Source organism: Barbus barbus (assembly GCF_936440315.1).
Source record: "Barbus barbus genome assembly, chromosome: 24".
Classification (NCBI taxonomy): domain Eukaryota; kingdom Metazoa; phylum Chordata; class Actinopteri; order Cypriniformes; family Cyprinidae; genus Barbus; species Barbus barbus.
Genome location: NC_136752.1, coordinates 2090001 through 2112995, shown reverse-complemented (window position 1 = coordinate 2112995; position 22995 = coordinate 2090001). Strand labels below are relative to the sequence as shown.

Below are 22995 nucleotides of genomic sequence, written 5' to 3'. Positions count from 1 at the left end.
CAAATGTGACATTCTGTAGTTTTGTCTCATATTCATATTTTAATCATATTTGTAAATGTCTTGACTCCACAGCCAACAGAGCAATTTTGTCTTTACTGTTCCAATATTTATGGAGGGCACTGTATATGTCTGCTGCAGGAATGTGCAGCCGGGTTCTACAGGCTCTCTGTTCATGCCGGTGGAGCCATGTCCAGAGCAGGATTTGGCACCTGTGTCCGGTGCCAGTGCAATGGACACAGCGACTCATGTGATCCTGAAACAGCCGTCTGCCAGGTACGTACACGCTTAACGAAAGTGTTTGTGAGCTGCATTACTTTGAGTGGATCGTGTCTTTCCTAATTGGATTGGCTTGAGTCAGTATCTCCCATTGCTGGAGAGTGAAGTAGCATTGCATTCAGAATATCTCAGCAATGGTATCAATGAACCACCGCAGATGCCAGTTACCCATTATCCATTTTGCAACTAAATGGTGCTGGAGCCAGTTTTCAGCCAGGGCATCTTTGAACCACTCTCAGAACTGGCTTGCATTTCCAGGCCAAGTGATGACAAAAGAGCTGCCCAGAACCTGCTTTTCTGCAGTGGAAATATAGATTGGGCCAGACTGGATCCAGCACTGCGTTGGTGCAAAAGAGGTACAAGTAAAGCATGTTGGAAGAATCAGGTCCGTTGAGTCCATTAGTCCAGTGCAAAATGGACATGCAGTCAAACTCTTCTCAAAACAGAGTTGTGCATCAAACAGTCGACCCACTGCCTTCAATTGCATGCATGCTAATAGCAATATCATTTGCATTTTACGGGTTTTCGCAAATTGAAAATGGTAAACGAGTGTGTAGGGGGGTAATTTGAGTAAGTGAGGTACACAGGAAGTTAATGAAAGTTTCAGAGCGACACGGACCAGTAAAGCGCAACTTCAGCAGTCTGATTACACTCCACACTGAAAGCTGCCGCTCCTCTGTGCCTCTTTCTCCCCGTTTTTCCTCTCATTCTTGGTGTGTGACTTGGGCAACTTGAGAAATGCAAATCTCTTCACTGGGGCTTTCTGTTCATAATATTGCATTTTAACTAGGTTAAGAGAGAGCTTTGTGTTCATTGAAAAGCTGCATTTGTATCGATTCTGCCTGTATTGACATTAAGCTGTCGCCTTGTAGCAACATTACACATCTTTTGTCTCACATGCTGAAACTCGGGCTGCCAATCAAGCAACAATTTCAATTTAAACCAGATGCATTGCAATTAATTGCATATATCGATATTTGCTGTCCCAAAACTCTCAGACATTATCATGCATTATTTTGATGGAAAAATGACGTTATGTGTAATTAAATTTAAAGTGAGTATCAAACCCTGCGTTCTGCTGCATTCTGTTGTGCTCCGTCCAGCTGTTTCTGTAAGATTGTGAGCTTTGCATATATTCTGTGCCGTCTGTTCTCTGTAAATGTCTTCACTGACTGCAGACTGAAAAACAAACGGAATTCTCTATTATGGAATTGTTTTAAAGCAGTTTTACAGAGAGTTGTCTAAGTCAGTAATGTCTTAGTGCTTTAGCATGGAGCAGGTTTAGGGCAGGATGATATGATGATATAAAACAATGAGACAAGTGATCCTACAGACTTCGCTGTATTTATACATTTTCAGATTTAGCTGTATTTATAGTGTTCTCTGGCACAGGTATCGGTGCAGCAGTGATGATTAAGATATTTAAATATTGGCTGGTTTTGTTCAAAGCAATGGTAAGCGATTAATGAAAATAAGATCGGCTTTCACAGATGAAGAGTCATAAGGATGGTTAAGGGATTGAAACAATTCTCAGAAAACCTCAATAAAGATACAATCTGCTGTCTTGAGAAAACTAGATGCTTATCAAACAGTCTGATGTGAGTTTAACATTTTGCAACATCTTTAATTAGAAGTAATTTAAGTGTTAAGAAATATAGAATATGGCTTTCATTTTAACTAGTAGCATCTCTGATTTCAGACAGAATTACTATAACACGATGGCATTACTTACTGTGAGCTGTTAGAAAGTCAACATAATTATTTAATTGTGCAGTAAACATGGTTTAATTGTGTTAGTACTATTTTTAAATTATTAATCATGCTAAATGCATCAAATTGGCAGCTGTAGTTATAACAGTATTATAACATGTTATAAAGTGATATGTGTGTATTTATGCTGTTTTGTTCTACTAGAATTGTCAGCAGAACACGGTCGGCGATAAGTGTGAGCGATGTGCTGCAGGGTTTTATGGCATAGTGCGCGGCTTTCCAGACGACTGCAAACCCTGTGCTTGTCCACTCCTCAACCCGCAGAACAAGTATGTGACGCACACACACACACACACACGCACTCTGACACACACACACACACATGCACACACACACACATGCACACACAGACATGCACACACACGCACGCACTCTGACACACACACACACACACGGACACACATGCACACACACACATGCACACACACACATGCAAACACACACACACACACACAACACGCACACACACACATGCACACACACACATGCACACACACACATGCACACACACACACACATGCACACACACACACACACACGCACGCACACACATGCACACACGCACACACTCTTTAGCTGTGGTAAGTCTAACTTTTGCAGTGTTTCTCTCAGCTTTAGTCCCACCTGTCAGACGGAGGGTTTTAATGACTACCGCTGCACCGCCTGTCCTGAAGGCTACGAGGGAAAACACTGTGAAAGGTGAAAACATATTTCTAAATGATGTAAAACAAGTCGTTACTTGCATGGCCAAATCTGTCAATAAAGTGTTGAAAATGAGCGTGCGTTTCCCACTGTCCTCTGCAGTGTTGAATGCGAGTCAAATCTTAGTCAGTTTTACCAGAGGCCTGATAATGTGTTTGTGCTCTGTGCAGGTGCGCTCCTGGTTTCCACGGTAACCCGAGCGTGTTGGGCGGCCGGTGCGAGGAGTGTAAGTGCGATGCTTACGGTGCATTTCCCTCCGTGTGTGACCCGCGCTCCGGACAGTGCCGGTGCCGTCCCGGAGCCAGCGGCCTGAAGTGTGACCAGTGCATGGAGAGGCATGTGTGTGGCCCTCAGGGCATCGTGTGTACGTATGACAGCTGCGCTAACACAAAACATGAGCCTCTCTTTGACCCTGAGCCTTCTCTGCTACCGTCCCTTTAAGACTTCTGTGATGTAGATTGAATATGATTAACTAAGTTAGGTCGATCTGATTTATTCCTCTGTGCCTTTGTTTCTTCTGCCATAAACAGCCACTAATAACAGAGAAGAGATGCAGCCAAAACAAACAACATTTTAATTAGACATTTTCAGATTTTCCCCTCACAAAATGACTGTTTACTTTTGGTATAATTGTTGACTGATCATTTTCTCAGCTAGGAGAGATCAGATTGCATTCCTGCGCTAGACACCTGCTCCTCAGCACACGGTTTGAAATGATGTCTTTTAGCAGTTATGTGTTTTATGATAATTGTATTGGTTGACTGGGCAGATTATGCATGTGTTTTTCTGTGTATGTGTTTTGTGTGACGTGTGTTTCTTCATAATCCAGCATCAAAGGTATCAGGGATATCATTTTTGTTTTGGTTTTTAATGGATTTTGGGGTTTTCCATCCTGAGAAGCATGACCAACGTGACTTCATTAGTTTAATAATTTATTGTTCTGTAAAATAAGAAAATAATAATAATAATAATTTCATGTATTTAAAATAATTACTGTACAATATAATTAACTGTACAAACTGTTGTTGCAATAGTAATATATTCTTATGTTGATTTATTTAGTTTTATTATTATTTTTCTGTGTGTGCACATTTGTGTGAGAGATAATGATGATTATTATTATTGATATTATTGATTAACAGATTTTTTAAATTAGTTTATTTATTCTACAGTGCAATAGTATTTTAATTAAATCTTTATTGCTCTGCTTAATTTTTTATAATATATATGATTTATATTATAAAAATAAAACGGATCAATAAAAATAATTAAAACAAAAAGTATAAAAAATATATACTATATAATATCATATAATAATGAGTGCTTCATAAATTAGTATGTATCAAGTTCAAAGTGTCAGGGGTCTTAATTTAGTTTAATTTATCTTTCATTGCTAGTGCATTAAGCTAAATGCTATATGCATTTTTCTTTTGTAAAATACACTGAGGAATGAGAGAAAATACTTTAATATGGAGGCACCACCCCGCTGTAAAGATTGATAATTGAGATTTGGCTTTCATGAACTCTTCAGTGCAGCACTTTTCCTTCCATTTTTTCCCGCACCTTTACTCGTTCTGTCTTTTGCGTGTAAAGGCGTCTTCACAGGAAGCCTTAATAGCTCCATTTTTTCAAGAGGTTAAATTGAGCAGCGTTTTGCGTCCGCGGCGACCTGTCTGTGTCTTTTTTTCCTCCTGCTATCGCTCGTGGAATGTCAAACACTCATAATAGGCTGCCAGGAGCTGTTTCACACTCTCTGTTAAATTTCACGCTTGAGAAGTCCTGCTCCCCTGAGTTTCCACCTCGCTCACGTTTAATCTAGAGAGAGAGAACTGCTCGGGGACACGGCTCTCCCTCCGAGCAGGTGATGGAGATGATGGAGGGATGCTGGATGAGTGCTGTTGTGATAGCAGAGGAAGAGAGACAAAAGAGTAACATTCGTTAACAGCATTCTTGCCCCAGGACCTGTCCATCCTTGGCCACTAACCTGGTTGTCCTTTCAGTCAGAGTGTGCCCTCTCTCTCTCTCTCTCACACACACACACACACACACACACACATATATTCACAAGCACTCATCCTGTACATATGCCTGATCAAATGTGACTGCTCTACAAGTAAGTGCACTCCTTTTTAATTTGCACTTGAGTAAACGTACAAATGGACTACTAGTGTAGCTCAAGTGTGTAATTTCTATGTGACTAATGTCTCAAAACAGGGCTGCAAGAATGGCCCTGTCCCAAATAGCGCACGTCATGTGCACTTGCAGTCTTACGGACTTACAATGGCCACCGTGTGCACGTGTTTGTGTTAAGTCCACAAGACCATAGGGTGTCCCATTCGTCATTTTAGCATTCAGAAGTGCTTGCGCTATATGATGTTTTATTAACAAAGTCCGGGAGGAGCATGTTCAGATAATTAACCCAGTTAACAAGATAAGAGGAGTGTATATAAACACAGCAGACTTACCTCTCTTTATTGGCATCCCTCCGCCACCCCTTCTCTGCACTTACAACTATTCCTGTCCTATCCTGTAGGGGGGGTACCCTGGGTTCAGAGCTCGGAGCCCTCCCCTCGGACAGCACGGCAAATACGCATAAACTTTATTCTATTTATTATATGTAAGTGTGAACTCGTGAAGTGCCCTCGATCCGCACTTCTGCCGAGCCCGCAACAGACTTCTACCCGAAAGTCAAAGCGGCAAACAAGGAAGGCTCAGAGGAAGACCGTGAGGGTTTAGAGTGCCATTTGGGACAGGGCCAATAATGACTGGTTTCATGAACACTCCCCCTTCTGTCAATCAATCAGATAGCCACGCCCCAAACTCCCTCCATTGGTTGAGTGAGTGCCACTGTGCTGGCCGGCCATGATCCATGAACTAGTATTTCCTATCACTGAGATACATTGATTTTTATAGATTTTTTAAATTATTGTTATTATTATTTTTTTATAAACTTTTTATTTAATTTTAATTTTAGTCATTTTGTTGTGTTTCATCATTTTTATTAGTAATGTTTTAGTTAGTTAAGGTTTTATTAGCTGTTTCTTTAAAAATATGTTTATATAGCTTTTTATTCATTTTATTTCAGTTTTAGTTTTAGATATTTTAGTACGTCAAGTCACAAATGTTGCTTTAGCAACTAGCTGAAATAAAAGGTTTAAGTGTTTTATATTTTATTTCAGCTAACATTTGAAATAACAAATAGTTTTTTTATGGTTTAGTTAACTCTTTCCCTGCTAGTGTTTTTGAAAAAAAGTTGCCAGCCACCGCCAGCGTTTTTGCAGATTTTCACTAAAATTGCATGACTCCCAGAATATTTTGTTGTATGACTATCTGAACATGCAATACATCAAAATAAAGATCAGACCCTACTTTCAAAAAAAAAAAAACTAGCTTCAAGCATTGTTTTTTTTATCAACACTTGAATGTAGGTAGGTTTCATAAAAAAGCTACATTTTGAGCAAAAAGCTGAGAAAATCACATTTTTATCAAATACTACATCTGGATCATATTCAGTAATATTATCAAGGCAAAGATGCAGTAGATGGCTTCCCTCAGTATCCCAAAGCTTCGCAGGCCTTTACCACTTTCTGGATTGACATTTCACTCTGTAACATTACGCAGTTTTCATTTATATGCTGAATATTGTTGATGATCGCATTATTTTCCATATGCATACGCTTACATATGAGATCGTTCGTTTCTGCGTCTTCCTGGTCTGTGTTTCTGATCAACACTTTCTAGACTCATTCAGGAGATGCTAATAGCGCCCCCTAGCATTGAACAGTGAAAACACGGAAACCTGGAAAATTCTGTGTTTGGCGGGGAAAGAGTTAATAACCCTTATGAAAAGAACTGGCTCTAGCTGTTTGTTTTGTTCTATTCTTTCACTAATCCGATGTCATTAATATTCATTTTGCCCTGAAATATTGCAGAACACTGTGTTTGTAGATAGTGGCGTAAAAGAAAAATTTTGTCAAGATGATACTTTGTTAAAAAATACTTTGTTACTGTCCACTAATGTTCACATGTACTGTTTACTGTCTGCCCTGAGGCTGGTGCCTGACCTTTGACCCTTTACCTTGAGCATGCATATGCGTATGTGAGGTTTTTTTTTTTCGTATGACCTTGTAAGGTGGCATCTGGAGGAAGCGTGCAGTGTGTGCAGTGTGATCTAGTGCTGCCTGTGGGGTGTGTGCATGTGTTACTATACGTGTCTGATGTATGTGTGTGTGTGTGTGTGTGTGTGTGTGTTTTCAGCGTGTGACGACGACTGCGTGGGACTCTTAATTCGTGACATGGATCGTCTGCTGCGTTTGATTGGCAGCGTCAATCTCACTCTGCCCCTCCCCCTGCCGTATAAAGTGCTGTATCGATACGAGAACCTGACGGAGGAGCTGAAGGTGAGCACTAATTTACACCATGTGTTATTAAATTCACAGATGATCAATCAGATTCATAAATTCAATAGCAAAATGGATTGCTGCTGAATAAACCAGTGATAGATTGATAAGAAATACAGTAACCGTTTGACTAGTAGTCACTTGCTGTAAAATTAATGGTTCACACAACACAGTAATTTCATCTAATTATCTTCATTTGAGGACTTTATCCACCTGTATACCCAGGTGAAATAAAAGTACAATTTTGTAATTTTGTATTTAATATACTAAAAATTATTCTTTAGTAGTTCTTAACATCAAAATGTACTCAACTGTGCTATTTTGGGACACCATGCATATGAACTAAAATGTGCTTTTAACATACTATCTCTGTATTTAAAAAATGTATTTACTTACCACTTGTAGTACACTTGAACCGTCTTTCATACACTAGTACAATCAAGTGTACTACAAGCGGTGACTAAATACGTTTTTTAAATGGTGTCCCAAAATTTAGCACAGTTGAATACACTTAAACGATCTTAAGTTTATCTTAAGAAGTGCTAAATAATCATTTTTAGTATATTAAGTACAAAAGAGCACTTTAAGTATATTATGGAAATGTACTTCATCTGGGTAGTGACACAGAGAAGCTGAAAAAGAGTTAAAGTCAGCACTGGAAAGTATAGAAAGTAAAGTATAAAGTCACAGAAACTATAGCAGTAATCATGCTGTAATTGAAGCTGAAGCTCCGGTAAGACAGCAGGTTCATTTGGAGAAGCTCTAATTACGTCAAACGGACTCATCTGCTGCGAATTAGCATCTATTTTTGAGTTGTTTACAATATAGTTTTGCCCGTATAGCTGGAACCATTCATTGCGTGATTCATGATTGAGTGATGTGAAATGAGGCCTGCAGTGTGAGTGTGTCTGTGTGGGTCAGTGGTGTGTTGATGGCCATGACGTGTGTTTGCAGCACATGCTGTCGCCTCAGAGAGCCCCAGAGAGACTGCTGCAGCTGGCCGACAGTAACCTGGGCAGTCTGGTCACCGAGATGGACGAGCTGCTCAGCAGGGTGAGTCTCTCACACGGTAATCATCTGATCTGTTCAGTCCTTACTGTAAAGACTCCTTCACTGCATTTACATTTAGTCATTTAGCAGACGCTTTTATCCCAAGCGACTTACAAATAAACTATCTGCAAACCATCTAAATTCAGTATCAAATTTAATGCCAACTGAAAGTGCATGCATGCAAACATCTCCTAGTGGCCTTCGTTGAGTCTAAATGTGTGGGGTTTTTTAAACATTGGTATTATTAGGAAATTAACCATGTGACTCACCTAGGATGCATTTATTTGGTCAAAAATAAATAAATAAATTCACAATTTTGTTGTCTACTGGTTTAAGACAGTTTGTATATCTTGAGCACAGTTTGAGGTCTCATTCATATAGACTGTTCTTCTATGAATGCAGATATATATATACTTCTACAGCAAAATGAATGGGCATGTTTACTGAAGCTGTGCTCCAGATTTGACATATACCGTCTGAATCACTCCTGTAAGACCCTGACCTTGCCGGTTTGTTTTTCAACATGAAAGAAAGCCAGAATATTAACTTGTTCATAGTCTGAAGTGTTCTGCTCATTTGTGCAGAAGGGAACCTTTCACCTTCTTCTCAACAGAAGTCCTTGATAAACTCATTATAGTTCAGCTCTAAAGCAGCTTTTTCAGAGAGCAGACGTTCAAGAGCCAATTCGATAGAAAACCCCTGCGCTCTTCTTCTGTCCTGTTGGGTTCGTGTAACGTTGACCTTACAAACATTTCTGCCAAACTGGAAGTATTGCGGTTTTTGTTCATGTTGGCCCCAGAGCTCAGATCTAATGTGTCTTGTTGTTTTTATCCCGAGGTTGGTTTCTTCGTCACATGGCTGCAGAAGAGCATGTGAGGCTGATCTGAGACTGTTCGATAAAATCTCACTGCGCTTTCATTGGGGTTTTCTCTTCTACACGCAGGCGACTAAAGTGTCTGCTGATGGGGAGCAGACGGCAGCGGATGCAGAGCGGAGCCGCAAAGGAGCCGAGGACCTGGAGCTTTACGTCAGGAACACACTGCTGGCTGCTGAAGGTACCAACAAATACAAACTGGTCCAGCTGACAGAGCTGGGTATAACAGATTACATCTAATCTGGATCACGTAATCAGATTCCACTACTTGTAATTAGATTAAATATAGTGCTGTCAAACGATTAATCGCATCCAAAATAAAAGTTTTTGTTTACATAATATATGTATGTGTGCTGTGTATATTTATTATGTATATATAAATACACACACCTGCATGTATATATTTCAGAAAAATTGGTTATGTTTATATATTTATAATATAAATCATATAAAAATAAATATAGGCATGTAAATACATGTAAATATTTTCAAAATATATACTGTATGTATGTGTGTGTATTTATATATACATAATAAATATACACAGGTATATTATGCAAAAAAAAGCTTTTATTTTGGATGCGATTAATCGCGATTAATCGTTTGACAGCACAAATTAAATACTCTGAATCAGACTACAGGGTTACACTTTATTTTGATAGTTCACTTTAGACATTCTACTAACTATAAGTAACTTTGTAACTACATGTCTACTAACTCTCAGTAGGGTAGGTTTAGGGTTAGTAGAATAAGCTGACATACTTGCAAAGTTTCTGATAGTCAGTACGTTGTATGTTGTGGACCAATCAAAATAAAGTGTTAGAAGATATTAAGCAGACTGTAACGGGGCGAACGAGACGTGAGGATCCAAGTGTAAGCTTTTATTAATAAACATAGTCAATAAACAGGCAGGGTCAAACAACAGCAAACAGATATGGTACGGGCAAGACACGGAGCAATCCTAGGGCTAGCAAGAGTCGACGATCGGCGAACAATATCCAACAGGGCAAGGCAGAGAGATAATCCAGGTATAGGAGCAGTAGTCCAAGAGAGGTGCAAACAGAGTCCAAACGGCAAGGCAAAGGGTAAATCCAGGAAACACGGGCAAGAATCAAAACACTAGAAAAACACACAAGGCAAGACTATGACATCAAAGAGGGTTCCGTATCGCAGCTAAAACTAGGAGAGTTATGAATGCAGAACAATACTGGAACTAAACAGAAAAACACAGAATGACTCGGTAAGGCAGCTAACACTAGGGGAATGATAAACGCAATACAATACTCGGCAGAGAGGAAGAGGAAGCCCATGGTTTATGTAGGGTGTGTGATCAGTGCAATCAGCTGTGTGTCGTCAGTGCAATGGATGATGGGAATTGTAGTCTGAGGTGGCGTGCAACAGTTAGTGTGGTGCAAGAGTCCATGTGGTGAGCGAGTGACCTCTGGTGGTGAGTTAACGGAAGTTCATAGACCAGATTCATGACACAGACAGTCTACTAATACTCTAATGACTGCTAGCTGACATGTAGTTGCAAAGTTATTTACTGAAAGTAGAATGCCTGAAGTAGACTATCGAAATAAAGTTTTACAGACTACAGATTACCAACTTACATATTATTCATACTTTTCTGGTTCTCCCTAATTTCTTTTTCATCATGCTTCTTTCTAAAATCGCCTACTGCTTATATATATTCAGAAAGTCCAGTTTTGTGGACGCTCACACAGATGTCAGTCATTAGTCAGGTGGATATAATTACACAGAAATTTGAGAGGCCACACAGCATTTGACCGCTGGATTTACAAAAATCTTTTCAATTTGAAGAAGCATTTCCGTAACATTACATCAACTACTGATCAACACGTACATTTCTATTTTAATTATCACTCAGAGGGTTATTTAATCATGTGTTACTTTGTCTTTGGAAGACTTTTGTCTTTCAAACACATTAAAATGCACACTTTCACATTATTTCTTATTTATTTCTTATGTAATGCAGGGATTCCCCAACTTTCTTTTGTCACGCAAACCGTTTTGAAATACTCCTGAGGTTTTAATACATGACACAACACGCAAGAAAACAAATAAAATATCTAAAATATTTAATATTTTTTAGTAAGTGTTTTATTTTGAAGTTATTTTAAAATTATTTATTTCAATTTTACATTTTTAGAATTGAAATAATTATTTGCTTTTCATTAAACTCACGAACCCCAGTTTGGGAAACCTTGATGCAATGTAATATTTAATGTACTTCATGTTGTCAATAACAACGAATGGAATATATTTCCTTTTATCTTTGCATTTTTATATAAATATGGTACAAGATTATCCTATTTAAATCAATTTGATAAACAAGTTAGGTCAAAAGTAGTCTAAAAGTAATCAAAAAGCAGTCTATATTAGCTAAAATGTAATGAATTCCATAACTAACTACAATTTGTTTTGTCATGTAATTTGGAATCAGCAACAGACTAAAATTAGTAAGTTATCTACCCAGCTCTGCCATCTGAAATGATGATTTTAGGGAGGTTTTGATGGGATCAGTGTGATATTAGCTGAGGTTGAGGTGATGGTTGGGTTAGGCTGAGGTTTGGATGTAGTTGAGCTGCTTTATTGTGTGTGTGTGTGTGTGTGTGTGTGTGCACGTTTTTGTGACAAATGAGGACATAAATTTGTATAATGACATGGGTATGACATAGGTATTACAAGGAGAAGGTGACTTTTCAGGACATTACCCCATGTCCCCACTTTTCAAAACGCTTATGAATCACACAGAACGGAGTGTATTGAAAATCTGAAATAGCACAAAATTTCCTGTGAGGGGTAAGTTTAGGTGTAGGGCAATAGCACATAGAGTTTGTACAGTATTAAAACCATTACGCCTATGGGATGTCCTCCAACGTGTGTGTGTGTGTGTGTGTGTGAGAGTGTGTGTGAGGCCTGATGCTTTGTAAATGAGTGTGTTTGTATCATTGTGCATGGCTTTAAATGAGAAGCTGCTTTAGTTAATGAAGGTTCAGCTAACACTATGTGATGCCTTAATTAAAAGAGACAAAATGCATTACTGGAAAAATAATCACTTGAACAGATACTCCACTCACTGACTCTGTGTATGTGTGTAGTCAAGTAAAGTCGCATTTATTTGTGTAGCGCTTTATACAACACAGATTCAGTTTCAAATCAGCTTCAGAAAGATTTCAGAAAGACATTTTGTGATTAAACAGAGCAGTAAAAATCATAAGTTATGAAACAAACTCAATTTCAGCTGTAAAGCAGCTCTGCAGGAGACAATAGTGTCAATATTCACAACAATTTGTTTCAATGTTGATTCAGTTCAACCATGAAACAACTTAATTTATTATGACCAGATTCAGGGACTCATATGCCTCCAAAATGATTCTTGATGCATCTTGCTTATTAACAGCATTTGCCTTCTTATATTTTGATTCTTCTTGCTGTTTTTCAGTGTCTTACGCCTTGAGCATATCATTATTAAGATGCTGTTTTGGTTAAAAAGAAGTTAACATTTAATAAATCTTAATAAAAGCTACAAATTATAGCATCTCTGCTCTGATCTGCCAATAAAAGCTGCTCTAGCATCGATAATAGTGTCGTATGAGAAGAAGCTTGGGTTCTGTGTAAATATATATCATTGCTGTATTTCCATATATTTTTCCATTTTGGCTCTTAAACTTTTTCTGTGCATTTGAAAACGAGAGTGTAATGAGAATGGAAAATAAATCTGTTGTTCACAAAAGAAAAGCCTTTCAAAAGAGAACTTTCTGCCAAAATAAAAGCTCTGTGGTTTATCATTTATCGTTTGAAAGCAGAGGAAAAATTACCATAACTATTAGTATTGTTATAAAATATTAGTATTAATATTATATAAATATTAGTATTTATATTTATGTTTTTATTTATAATTTCATTTAATAATAATAATAATAATACTAACTATATATATATTTTTTTTTTAAATAATAAAAATAGCAAATAAATGTTTCCCCAATTAGTTTTTATTGAAATAATGCACATACAGTTTCATGGCTGCCAACAATATGGTAACACTTTATTTTACAGTGTCATTGTTACATGTTCTGTTATAATGACTATAAATTATGCACAGTATAATTACATGCAAGTAACCCTAACCATAGAGTAAGTACACATAGTTCATTAATATTAAATGTATAACTGCACTGTAACAAGGACACCTTAAAATAAAGTGTAACCTAAATATTTATGGCGTGCAAACAGTCCCAGGCCATTTACAGGGGTTTTAAAATGTTAGATTTATGCCCTTGCAATATGTTTGTGCAGCACAGATATATTTTGCAGCATTGATGTTTTAGGTCAAAGTGTTTTAAGCATGTGCTTTCTAAATCATTATATTTATCAGTCACATCTTTAAAAAAAAATTCTGATTATGAGTTTCTGTGAACAAATCGCAATCTTAATTCCCTGAACACCTATCATCCACCTGAGAAGAGATCTCACAACAGCTGGAGTCTTCTCTGGACATCTAAACTTCAGACACACACTGATGGACGCTCTCACCCAACGAATGCAAGCAGATTAAAGCCATAAATACAAAAAAATTGCGTAATTTATTTTCTTGGATACGTGTTTGGCACTTAGAGCCAACATATTGCACTTTGGTCCTCTGGATTTTGATAACTGGCCAAAAACCGCTTCCAAAAAGCTGCTAGCAGAAGTGGAGAGCAGACATCAGTCAGCGTGGAGCGGAAGAGCTTCATTATCCATTCAGTGCATGAGCTCCCTGCTCACCGCCTCGTCTCTCATCCTCTCTCGCACGCTAAACGAGTAGGAATCAAATGATTCTGTCCACCCCCAAAGACCCGAGCTGCGTTTGAAACTCGCTATGCAATTATTTCCAGCTCGGCTCGCTTGGCAGGTATATACTGCACTCTTTGTAGTCGATCAACGGTTTACATTTGAACTCTCGAGGAATTTCACAAACGCATTATATAGCTCATTTTTTATAGGATTAGGGTTAATTATAGCTCATTTTCATCTCAATTTAATGATTTTTATTTAAATTAGAATATGCAGAGACGCTTGCTCGCTCTTTTATTTTACTCCCCCATTTGAGTTGATTGGAGTTTCCGAATCTAATTTAATTTGATTAAAGAACATTAACTCTGCTGAGTCAAATTTGAACTTCTTTGAACCAAACTGAAGCAGGTCACACCTATGAGATGGAGGTGAAAAGAAATAAGGGAAAGTTCTATATTGTCCCCTGTATGTGTTATTCATCATTTAATTAGAATGAGATTCATAGATGGTCTGTTCACGTTAGTAAATGTATTTATGTTCATTGTGTATGCATGTAAAATTTCTGCTGCTCGCATTAAAGCAAATGTGACTGTGTGTGTGTGTGTGTGTGTGTGTGTGTGTGTGTGTGTGTTGTCCAGCTTTACGGGACAAAGCGCGTGAGCTGAACACAACTCTGGGCTCGAGGGATGGGGCTCCTGAGAAGAGCGTGAACGAGATGAATGACGAAATCCAAGCCATGCTCACAGAGCTACGCAAACGCCAGCTCTCCGGCAAGAAAAACATCGCTGACGAAGAACTGGGGTAAAACACACACAACAAGTATTCACATTGCAGTCCAGATTATGACATTTTTCAGTGGCATTGGTTCCGGGAAATATTTTCTCCATTCATTTTTAGTTAAAGGGATAGTTCACCTTCAGTTGCTGGTCCCCGCTGGTTTCCATAGTATGGGGGAAAAAACACTATGTAGCAAATCAGCTCAAAAAGGAAATGTATATAAATAATTAAAATTAATTCTGATTAATTACAATTATTTATATCGGCTGCCAGTAATAACTGTAGCAGAATTAAATTGCCATCAACTAATCTATTCGTCCAGCGAACATTCAGTGTAAATTCATATCAACTCTAAGAAAGGATATTTTCTTGGCCAAATGCTTCCTATTAATGCATTAGAGCATGTACCAAGGGTCAAAATCGTACAGGGACATTCATTTGCAAGGCAGAACCAGAAACTCATGTAATTTGTGCACAAAACTTTTATTAACTAAACGCTAACATGCATAACTAATCTAAACAAATAAACATACACTCACGCGTACATACAAAGGGGTGCTAAAGTGAATGAGAGAAACCAGAGAATGCAGTTATGGAAAGAGTCAGTTAACCACCTGAGTAAAGACATCAGCGCTGTTTATAATGGGGTCTATAGCTTATACTAAACCTCTGTTTCGTTTAGTTAAATATACGATACTTGCATTGCCTTGGTCATTGATGAGTGTCCGGATGCAGTCTCGGATGAAAGTCTTGATGGTTTCAAGGTTTTAGACTTGCGATCACGTTATTCCGGGTTGAAGAGTGATGAATTCCAAAGAAGTCCTGACTCGATGGTGATTGGGAGTTTCTTCCCAGGTAGAGAGTAACAAAAAGCTAAGAAAGAGATCTGCTGAGATCCGAGGATCTTTGGTTGAATGGAAAGTCAAGGCCTGCCGCTAAACTTAAGGGTTGCTGATGAGCTCACATCCTCCTCATCCTCTTAGGATCTAAAAGAACCGCAGACAGGAAGGCGGGTCAATGATGTGAGAGCTTTATCTGCTATAGAGGTCACACCTCTGGGGAGTCAAAGAGCCAATGGTGTCTTGAACTTTTGGAAGGAAAGTTTACAACTCTTTGTCTCCAAGCATGATAATTTGCATATGTAACTGGATCAGAAGTTGATATACAAACTAGTAAAAAATTCTTAGAACACTAATATGTTGCATAGGTATCAACATATAATATACACTCTGAATTAGATCATCCGAAGACAAATTGATAGAGACCAAACATGGTATAAGTGAGGTGATATTAACTAGTGTTCTATCATAAGCATGCATAAAACAGTATACAATACACAAGAACATATACAAGAACAGTAATAATATACACAATGACCTGAAGATATGTGTGTTCATTCAAAGAAAGGGTTTTCTATTAATTCATTAGAGAAGAGTCCATTTTTATGGCATAATCTCTTTCCTAAGGTTCAAAGATGGTGAGAGGGGGAACTCTCAACATGCCATTAGGTCATAAAATTTGTCTGGTCTGGCTGAAGTGTCCTGGTTGTCATGATACCCGGGGGCCTGGAGTCATTCGCAGACATACTGGCACCCAGTATTTGTATTGGGTGAGGGGTGATTATTTGTTAAATCTAATGAAAAACTGTGTGTCTGATTGGTCCAAATGCTACAACTATGCAAGTCAATGGGGACCAACTGAAGGTGAACTATCTCTTTAAAGAGTTATAAGCCATGAACCAAACCAACCAGTTACAAGGGGAATCACTAAATTGCAAATTTTGATTTGAAGCAAAAAGTATTTGAAGATCGGAAAAATGCAAAGACATAAGACTGTGTACTTCACAGCTTTGGTGAGGGAAAAAACTCACTAAAGCAAGTCATCAAAACAATGGATAATTATTTATTTATTTAGTTGCTGATTGTATCTATAGAAACATGAAAATATGCATACAAATATGTACGTTTTATGACAGCGTAGTGAGATTAACTTGATTATATCATTGTGGGTGGAGCTAAAGAGATCTTTTTTGCACAATTTGTTCACTGCAACTGGTTGATTGGTGGATTTTGTCTGTAGAGCATCATGGGTAATGTAGTTTTTCACCATAAACTCAGCCGTTAAATATGAATATATGAGAGTTGATGTTTTCAACGCAAGCATACTCCATCGATTAGCAAGGTTTACAAGTTATCATTGAAAATTTCCCTATTCAGAAAATGAATGAAGTTTTTACAGACTGTTGCGCTCTATAATGGAAAAATCATGCAGTATTGAGATTGTGCTTAAAATGCGGGACACAGGTGAATATTAAGCTCTCATAACAGACAGCGTTGGGATTTGTTGCAAAGTGTTTTAATGCAGCGTACTGTTCATAAGTAAAGACCATATAAATGTTCAATAATGTGCTCAGTTTGAGTGCCACAGCAAACCTCCTTCACACAGAGCACATAAAGCTATGCAGCGGTGAGGACGCCATTCAAGCTCACAGGTTGGAATAATTGTTTTGGTGGTATCATGTTTCTTGGTCGTATTTTGTGGTTCATTGGATCACAGCTCAAATGAAGAAAGTTTCTCTTTCTTATGTAAAATCTTAATGAACTAATTAAAAGTTGCCCGAGGTTGGGCGGGGGAGGAATATTATTCCAGCTTAATCAAATTACTTCTGTAATGGATTCCAGCGTCTATACGGCCATGAGAGAACAGAGAGAGACACCTAGAGGAGGACAGAGGGAACGAGTAAAGCTGGAGCACACAGAACTGGTTTAAGAGCTGCCGGTTCCACTTCATTCCCATTAGGTGGTTTACAGGTGGATTCAGTTTGAGCGCAGCGCTGAAGCATGTAGATATTTGTTGGTTTCATGTCTCCCCAGAGATCCCCTGTCGTTTAGTAAAAGACAAAAGATGTCCTACAAAATACAGTATTCAGCTCTGATTGTAACTTCTTTATTCAGGGTTGTTGGAATTTATTTATGTAGGAATAGTGTGTGCAAAAACATAAATTCATCACTCATGTTGTGATTTATTCACCCATGTGTCGGAACACACAAAGTGAAAGTGGGTAGATTTAATCTCAATCTCCAAATACTGTAAATCTCACACTACTGCACGAAAGTTTGAGGTCAGTATGGTTTTTGTTTTTTGAAAGAAGTATTTTAGTGCTCACCAAGGCTGCATGTATTTGATCAGAAATACAGTAAGAACAGTAATGTTGTGAAATATTATTACCATTTCAAATAGCTGTTTTCTACAGTATATGAATATCTGTTAAAATACTATTTATTTCTGTGATCAAAGCTGAATTATCAGCATCATTAATCCAGTCTTCAGTGTCACCCGATCTTTCAGAAATCATTCTAATATACTGATTTGCTGCTCAACAAACATTTCTCATTATTATCAATGTTGAAAACTGACGAATATTTTTATGGAAGCGGAGAGACATTTTATTTTTTAGGATTCTTTGATTAATAGAAAGTTCAAAAGAACAGCATTTATTTGAAATATAAATTTTTTGTGACATTATAAATGTCTTTACTGTGACTTTTGATCAATGTAATGCATCCTTGCTGAAAATCTCACTGATCCCAAACATTTGAATGCTAGTGTAGTTGGTCATTCTGCTTTGCTTTGGTCTCTTAAAGGGTTTTCTTGTGTCATGAGTCACAGATAAGGAGCTCTCACTCGCTCTCTCTTCATCTTTATAGTGCCGCAGAGGCTCTTTTGGCAAGAGTGAAGCGTTTGTTTGGAGATCCACACCAGGCCACAGAGGACCTAAAGAAGGAGGTCAGTGATAAAATGGGCGATTACAGGCAGAAACTGGACGAAGCTCAGGATCTGCTGAGGGACGCGCACAACAAAACCAAACAGGCCGAGGGACGGGCTGTTAACAACCAACTGAACCTCGACCGTCTGCAGGTGCACACTTACACAAACACACACTTACTGTATAAAACACTGAGTCATGTCTAAAGCGTTTTGTTATGTTTGAGCAGGGAAAGAGGGATGTGGCCGGTGAACAGAAAAAGGAAATGGAGGGAATTTTGGCAGAAGGAGAGAAGATGCTGGACGAAGCTAACGCTCTTTCAGACAGCATCAACCGGGGCAAAGAGGTCAGTTTCTAACAGAAATGTTACTGAACAATAACTTATCCTCAGAGTCGTGGCTTACAGACTGGCGTCTACAGGAGCTGGAGGAGATGGCGCGAGAGCTGGGTCCCCTGCATGATAAGTTGGATTTTAAGGTGGCGCGGTTGGATCGCGGTCTGGACGACTCCATCCCTGATCTGCTGCTGAGAGCGGAGGACCACGCTGGCCAGCTCAACGATTCTGCTGCCATACTCGACAGGTGTGTGTGTGCGCGCACTTTCTTGTGACATATGAGGACACAAATTTTTATAATGGCATGGGTATGATACAGTAGCAGCTCGTGACCCTAAATTTAGGTGGGGCAGATTCTTGGTCGTAGCACTAATATATGAAAAACATTTTGCAAACTTTATATTCTAATCTCTGAACACATGCGGACAAAAGTTTTGGCAGAGATGTCCTTGCATTATCCTGTGGGTGGTGCGCTAATGTTGATTGACAGGCTCGAAGAACACGCATAAAATGCTTTATTATAATTGCCGTAATATAGCATTTATCACCTCCAAATGTTGATTTACAATGTTACAAGTTGTGGAGCAATTCGGGTGAGGAAAGACGATCATATGTCTATTGTCAGAATAATAATAAAACAAACACAACAGAAGCATGTAAAGGCTAGTCATGTGAGCACATTTAAACTAAAGGATTTATACGTTGTTAATTTGATCCACTACTCCACATAGAAAAAAACAGACATGCCAACTAGTTACTGACCTGATGCAGGCACATAGCTGAAGTGGATTGATATCGTCTTGGTGGAGCGAGGTAACGTGAAAATTAGCGGGCTCTCAATTAGAGTGCGCCGCAGTTCCCCTTTTCACCACAGATTTACGTTGCAAAACTGTGGGGTGCTCTTGAGCTCGGGAGGTCTCAGGCACTGTCTGCCCCGCTTAGTATCATGTATACATGCCTGCTAAAGCCATGCGTGGGATTTTAATATATACTGCTTACATTACGACTTAAAATAGTATCGAAAATCTGAAAAATATTTGTTTGGAGAATGCTGAACACATTTACAATTTATTATTGTTTCAGTTTATATAGAGGCTCTGCCCCACCTACCCATATAGACGAGCCGCGTCTGGCATGACATGGGTATTATAAGGAGAAGGTGATTTATGAGGACATTTCCCCATGTACCCATATTTCAAAAAGCATATAAATCATACAGAATTAGTTTTTTTGAGAAAGTAATCATGCACAAAGTTTCCTGTAAGGGGTAGGTTTAGGTGTAGGGCAATAGAAAAACGCTCAAAAACAAACGTGTGTGTGTGTGCAGTTCCCAGCTCAAATGAACACTAGAGGCAATAAAACACCAACAACTGTTATTCCTTTTCAAACTAGTTATGATCACAAGTGGCAGATTATTGATTATTGTAGACTTATTTTTGCATGGTTTCTTGCACAGTACTATGATGTGAGATTATGAAATGTAATAAATTTTGTCATTTGCATCACATAACCAGCTCTTTGTGTAGCTTTTCTGACCCAGTAAACTGGCTCGGTAGTGCACACGGTACAGCATTGCACTTGTGATGTGAAGTGCTCAGATACCTGTGAAAAGTCCCGTGAAAGTCCCGAGCTCAAACACTTGCAGAAACAAGATAAAATGACACGGTTGGGTTGCTTCAGCAAGATTTATAAGATTTATTCTGCCAGATTTATATTCATCTGTTTCGGATCGAATGTGCTTTTAGTGCTCCACTCACTGGACATTTCATTTCAAAACTGTCACGAAATGTGCAGAAGCAATGTAATATCAGTTTGTGGAAATGTGACCACAGACATGTTTTTCAAGAGCCTGGGTTGATTTAATTTGTCTTCTCTCACTGATCTGAACTTTGATTTCTGTAGCATTCTAGCTGAAGCAAAGAACCTGTCCTTCAACGCCACGGCTGCTTTCAAAGCTTACACCAACATCAAGAACTACATCGATGAGGCCGATAAAGTGGCCAAAGAGGCAAAGAAAACCAGCATTGATGCTCTACAGCTGGTGAGGAAACACACACACACACACATAATCAGGAGTGGCTCCTGTCTGCATCAGTGACTTATGTGAAAAGCTCCACGTGGGCAGCAGCTAATTTACATTCAGTTGTTTTTGTTTTTGATTTTTTGTTTTTTACTTATAGAACATACAAATCTTTTCAACTCATGTCTTTTTGTGTTGAAGCAGAAAAGTCAATTTTTTATTGCAAGAGTTCATATCCCAGCCAATGGCAAACATATATATGTATGTATATATATATATATATACAGTGTTGGGGATGTAACAGGGTTACGTAATTTAATTACAAAAGAAATGTTACTGTAAACCAGTACAGTTACTAAGAAAAAAAAATTAGTAAATAAATTACAGGTACTTATGAGAATGTTAACAGTTACAGAGAGGATTTTCTGTAAATAGCTAGGATATGTTGAATAATATTCATTGGTTGCTTTGCCTGTTTTTGATGTGCACAATGCCTCCAGTCATTTAAAGGCCGTTTAGTAATGTGATGCTATTCTGATTATGATTTTTGATGCCAAAAATCAGAACAATCTCAAGGTTAAAGGTGTGCTAACGTCTGATTTTGTGGTGGCTGTGCTTTAAAATTGTACTATTATTATCTTAATTCAAGTGGATTTTGAAAGTCTGGCATGATTAAGAGTTGAAAACATTTGTTAGGAATTAATAAAAGTAATCAACTGTAATCAGTTACTTTAATAGTAATTGAAATAGTAACACTACTTATTACATTTGAAATAAGGTAACTTGTAATCTGTAACCTGTTACATAGGAGTGACTCTTTGTGTCAGGAGCTCTTCTGTAATGTCTCGAGATGCTGTGCTTCACTCCACACCTCAGACAGGTCGTGTTAAAGCTGTTCAGTTAATTTCCATTTGTCCTGCTTCAGAGATCAAAGCTTTCCTCCTGTTCTCCCGTTATCATCCCTCGCTCCTGTCGTTCACCCTCTTTCACTATCCTCTTACGTCTGGGGCAAAAGGTTAAAACTGAACAAAGGTGCTTCACACAAGAGTGTCAAACCTGACAATATGCAACAATACTGAAAATGAGCTTTCAAACCTCTCTCCCTCTCTCAGCATGGAGATACATAACAAGAGCACACTGATCGTATCACATTCAACAACATTTTTTATTTCTTTGTTATATTTCATATAGAATATAATTTTTGTTTATTACCACACAATCAGAACCATTGTTTTTGTGACTTTCTATTGCTTGATAATAATCAGAAATGTTTCTTGAGCAGCAAATCAACATATTAGAATGATTTCTGAAGGATCATGTGATACTGATGAAGTAATGATGACTGGAGTAATGATGCTGAAAATTCAGCTTTGATCACAGAAATAAATTACAGTTTAACAGATATTCACATAGAAAAGAGCTATTTTAAACTGTAATAATATTTCATAATATTACTGTTTTTATTATATTTTTGATCAAATATATGCAGCTTTGGTGAGCAGAAGAGACTTCTTTCAAATACATTAAAAAAATCTTGAATTAAATGTGTGGCTCATTTTAAAACCCGAATTCCGGAAATGTTGGGACGTTTTTTTTTTTATTTGAATAAAATTAAAACTAAAAGACTTTCAAATCACATGAGCCAATATTTTATTCGCAACAGAACATATATAACATAACAAATGTTTAACCGGAGACATTTTACACTTTTATCCACTAAATGAGCTCATTTCAAATTTGATGCCTGCTACAGGTCTCCAAAAAGTTGGCACAGGGGCAACAAATGGCTGAAAAAGCAAGAAATTTTGAAAAGATTCAGCTGGGAGACCATCTAGCAACTAGTTAAGTTAATTGACATCAGGTCTGTAACATGATTAGCTGTAAAAGGGATGTCTTAGAGAGACAGAGTCTCTCAGAAATAAAGATGGGCAGAGGCTCTCCAATCTGTGATAGAGTGCGTAAAAAGATTGTGGAATACTTTAAAAACAATGTTCCTCAATGTCAAATTGCAAAGGCTTTGCAAATCTCATCATCTTCAGTGCATAACATCATCAAAAGATTCAGAGAAACTGGAGAAATCTTTGTGCATAAGGGACAAGGCCGAAGATCTTTGTTGGAAGCCCGTGGTCTTTGGACCCTCAGACAACACTGCATCACTCATCGGCATGATTCTGTCATTGACATTAATAAATGGGCCCAGGAATACTTCCAGAAACCACTGTCGATAAA

The 22995-nt window shown here is 38.1% G+C and overlaps 1 protein-coding gene across 1 annotated transcript in view; it reads left to right on the top strand.

The window, feature by feature from the left end:
• The window catches only part of LOC306844166 (laminin subunit alpha-2-like), a gene marked incomplete at both ends in the record, with an annotated part of 216864 nt that overhangs the window by 161557 nt on the left and 32312 nt on the right, over positions 1-22995 (top strand). The window contains 12 exon segments of the mRNA XM_079376117.1: positions 139-273; positions 2191-2315; positions 2659-2745; positions 2919-2974; positions 7006-7148; positions 8103-8201; positions 9142-9253; positions 14508-14670; positions 18354-18564; positions 18642-18758; positions 18833-18993; positions 20649-20787. Of these exon segments, the coding sequence (XP_079232243.1) occupies positions 139-273; positions 2191-2315; positions 2659-2745; positions 2919-2974; positions 7006-7148; positions 8103-8201; positions 9142-9253; positions 14508-14670; positions 18354-18564; positions 18642-18758; positions 18833-18993; positions 20649-20787 (1548 nt within the window).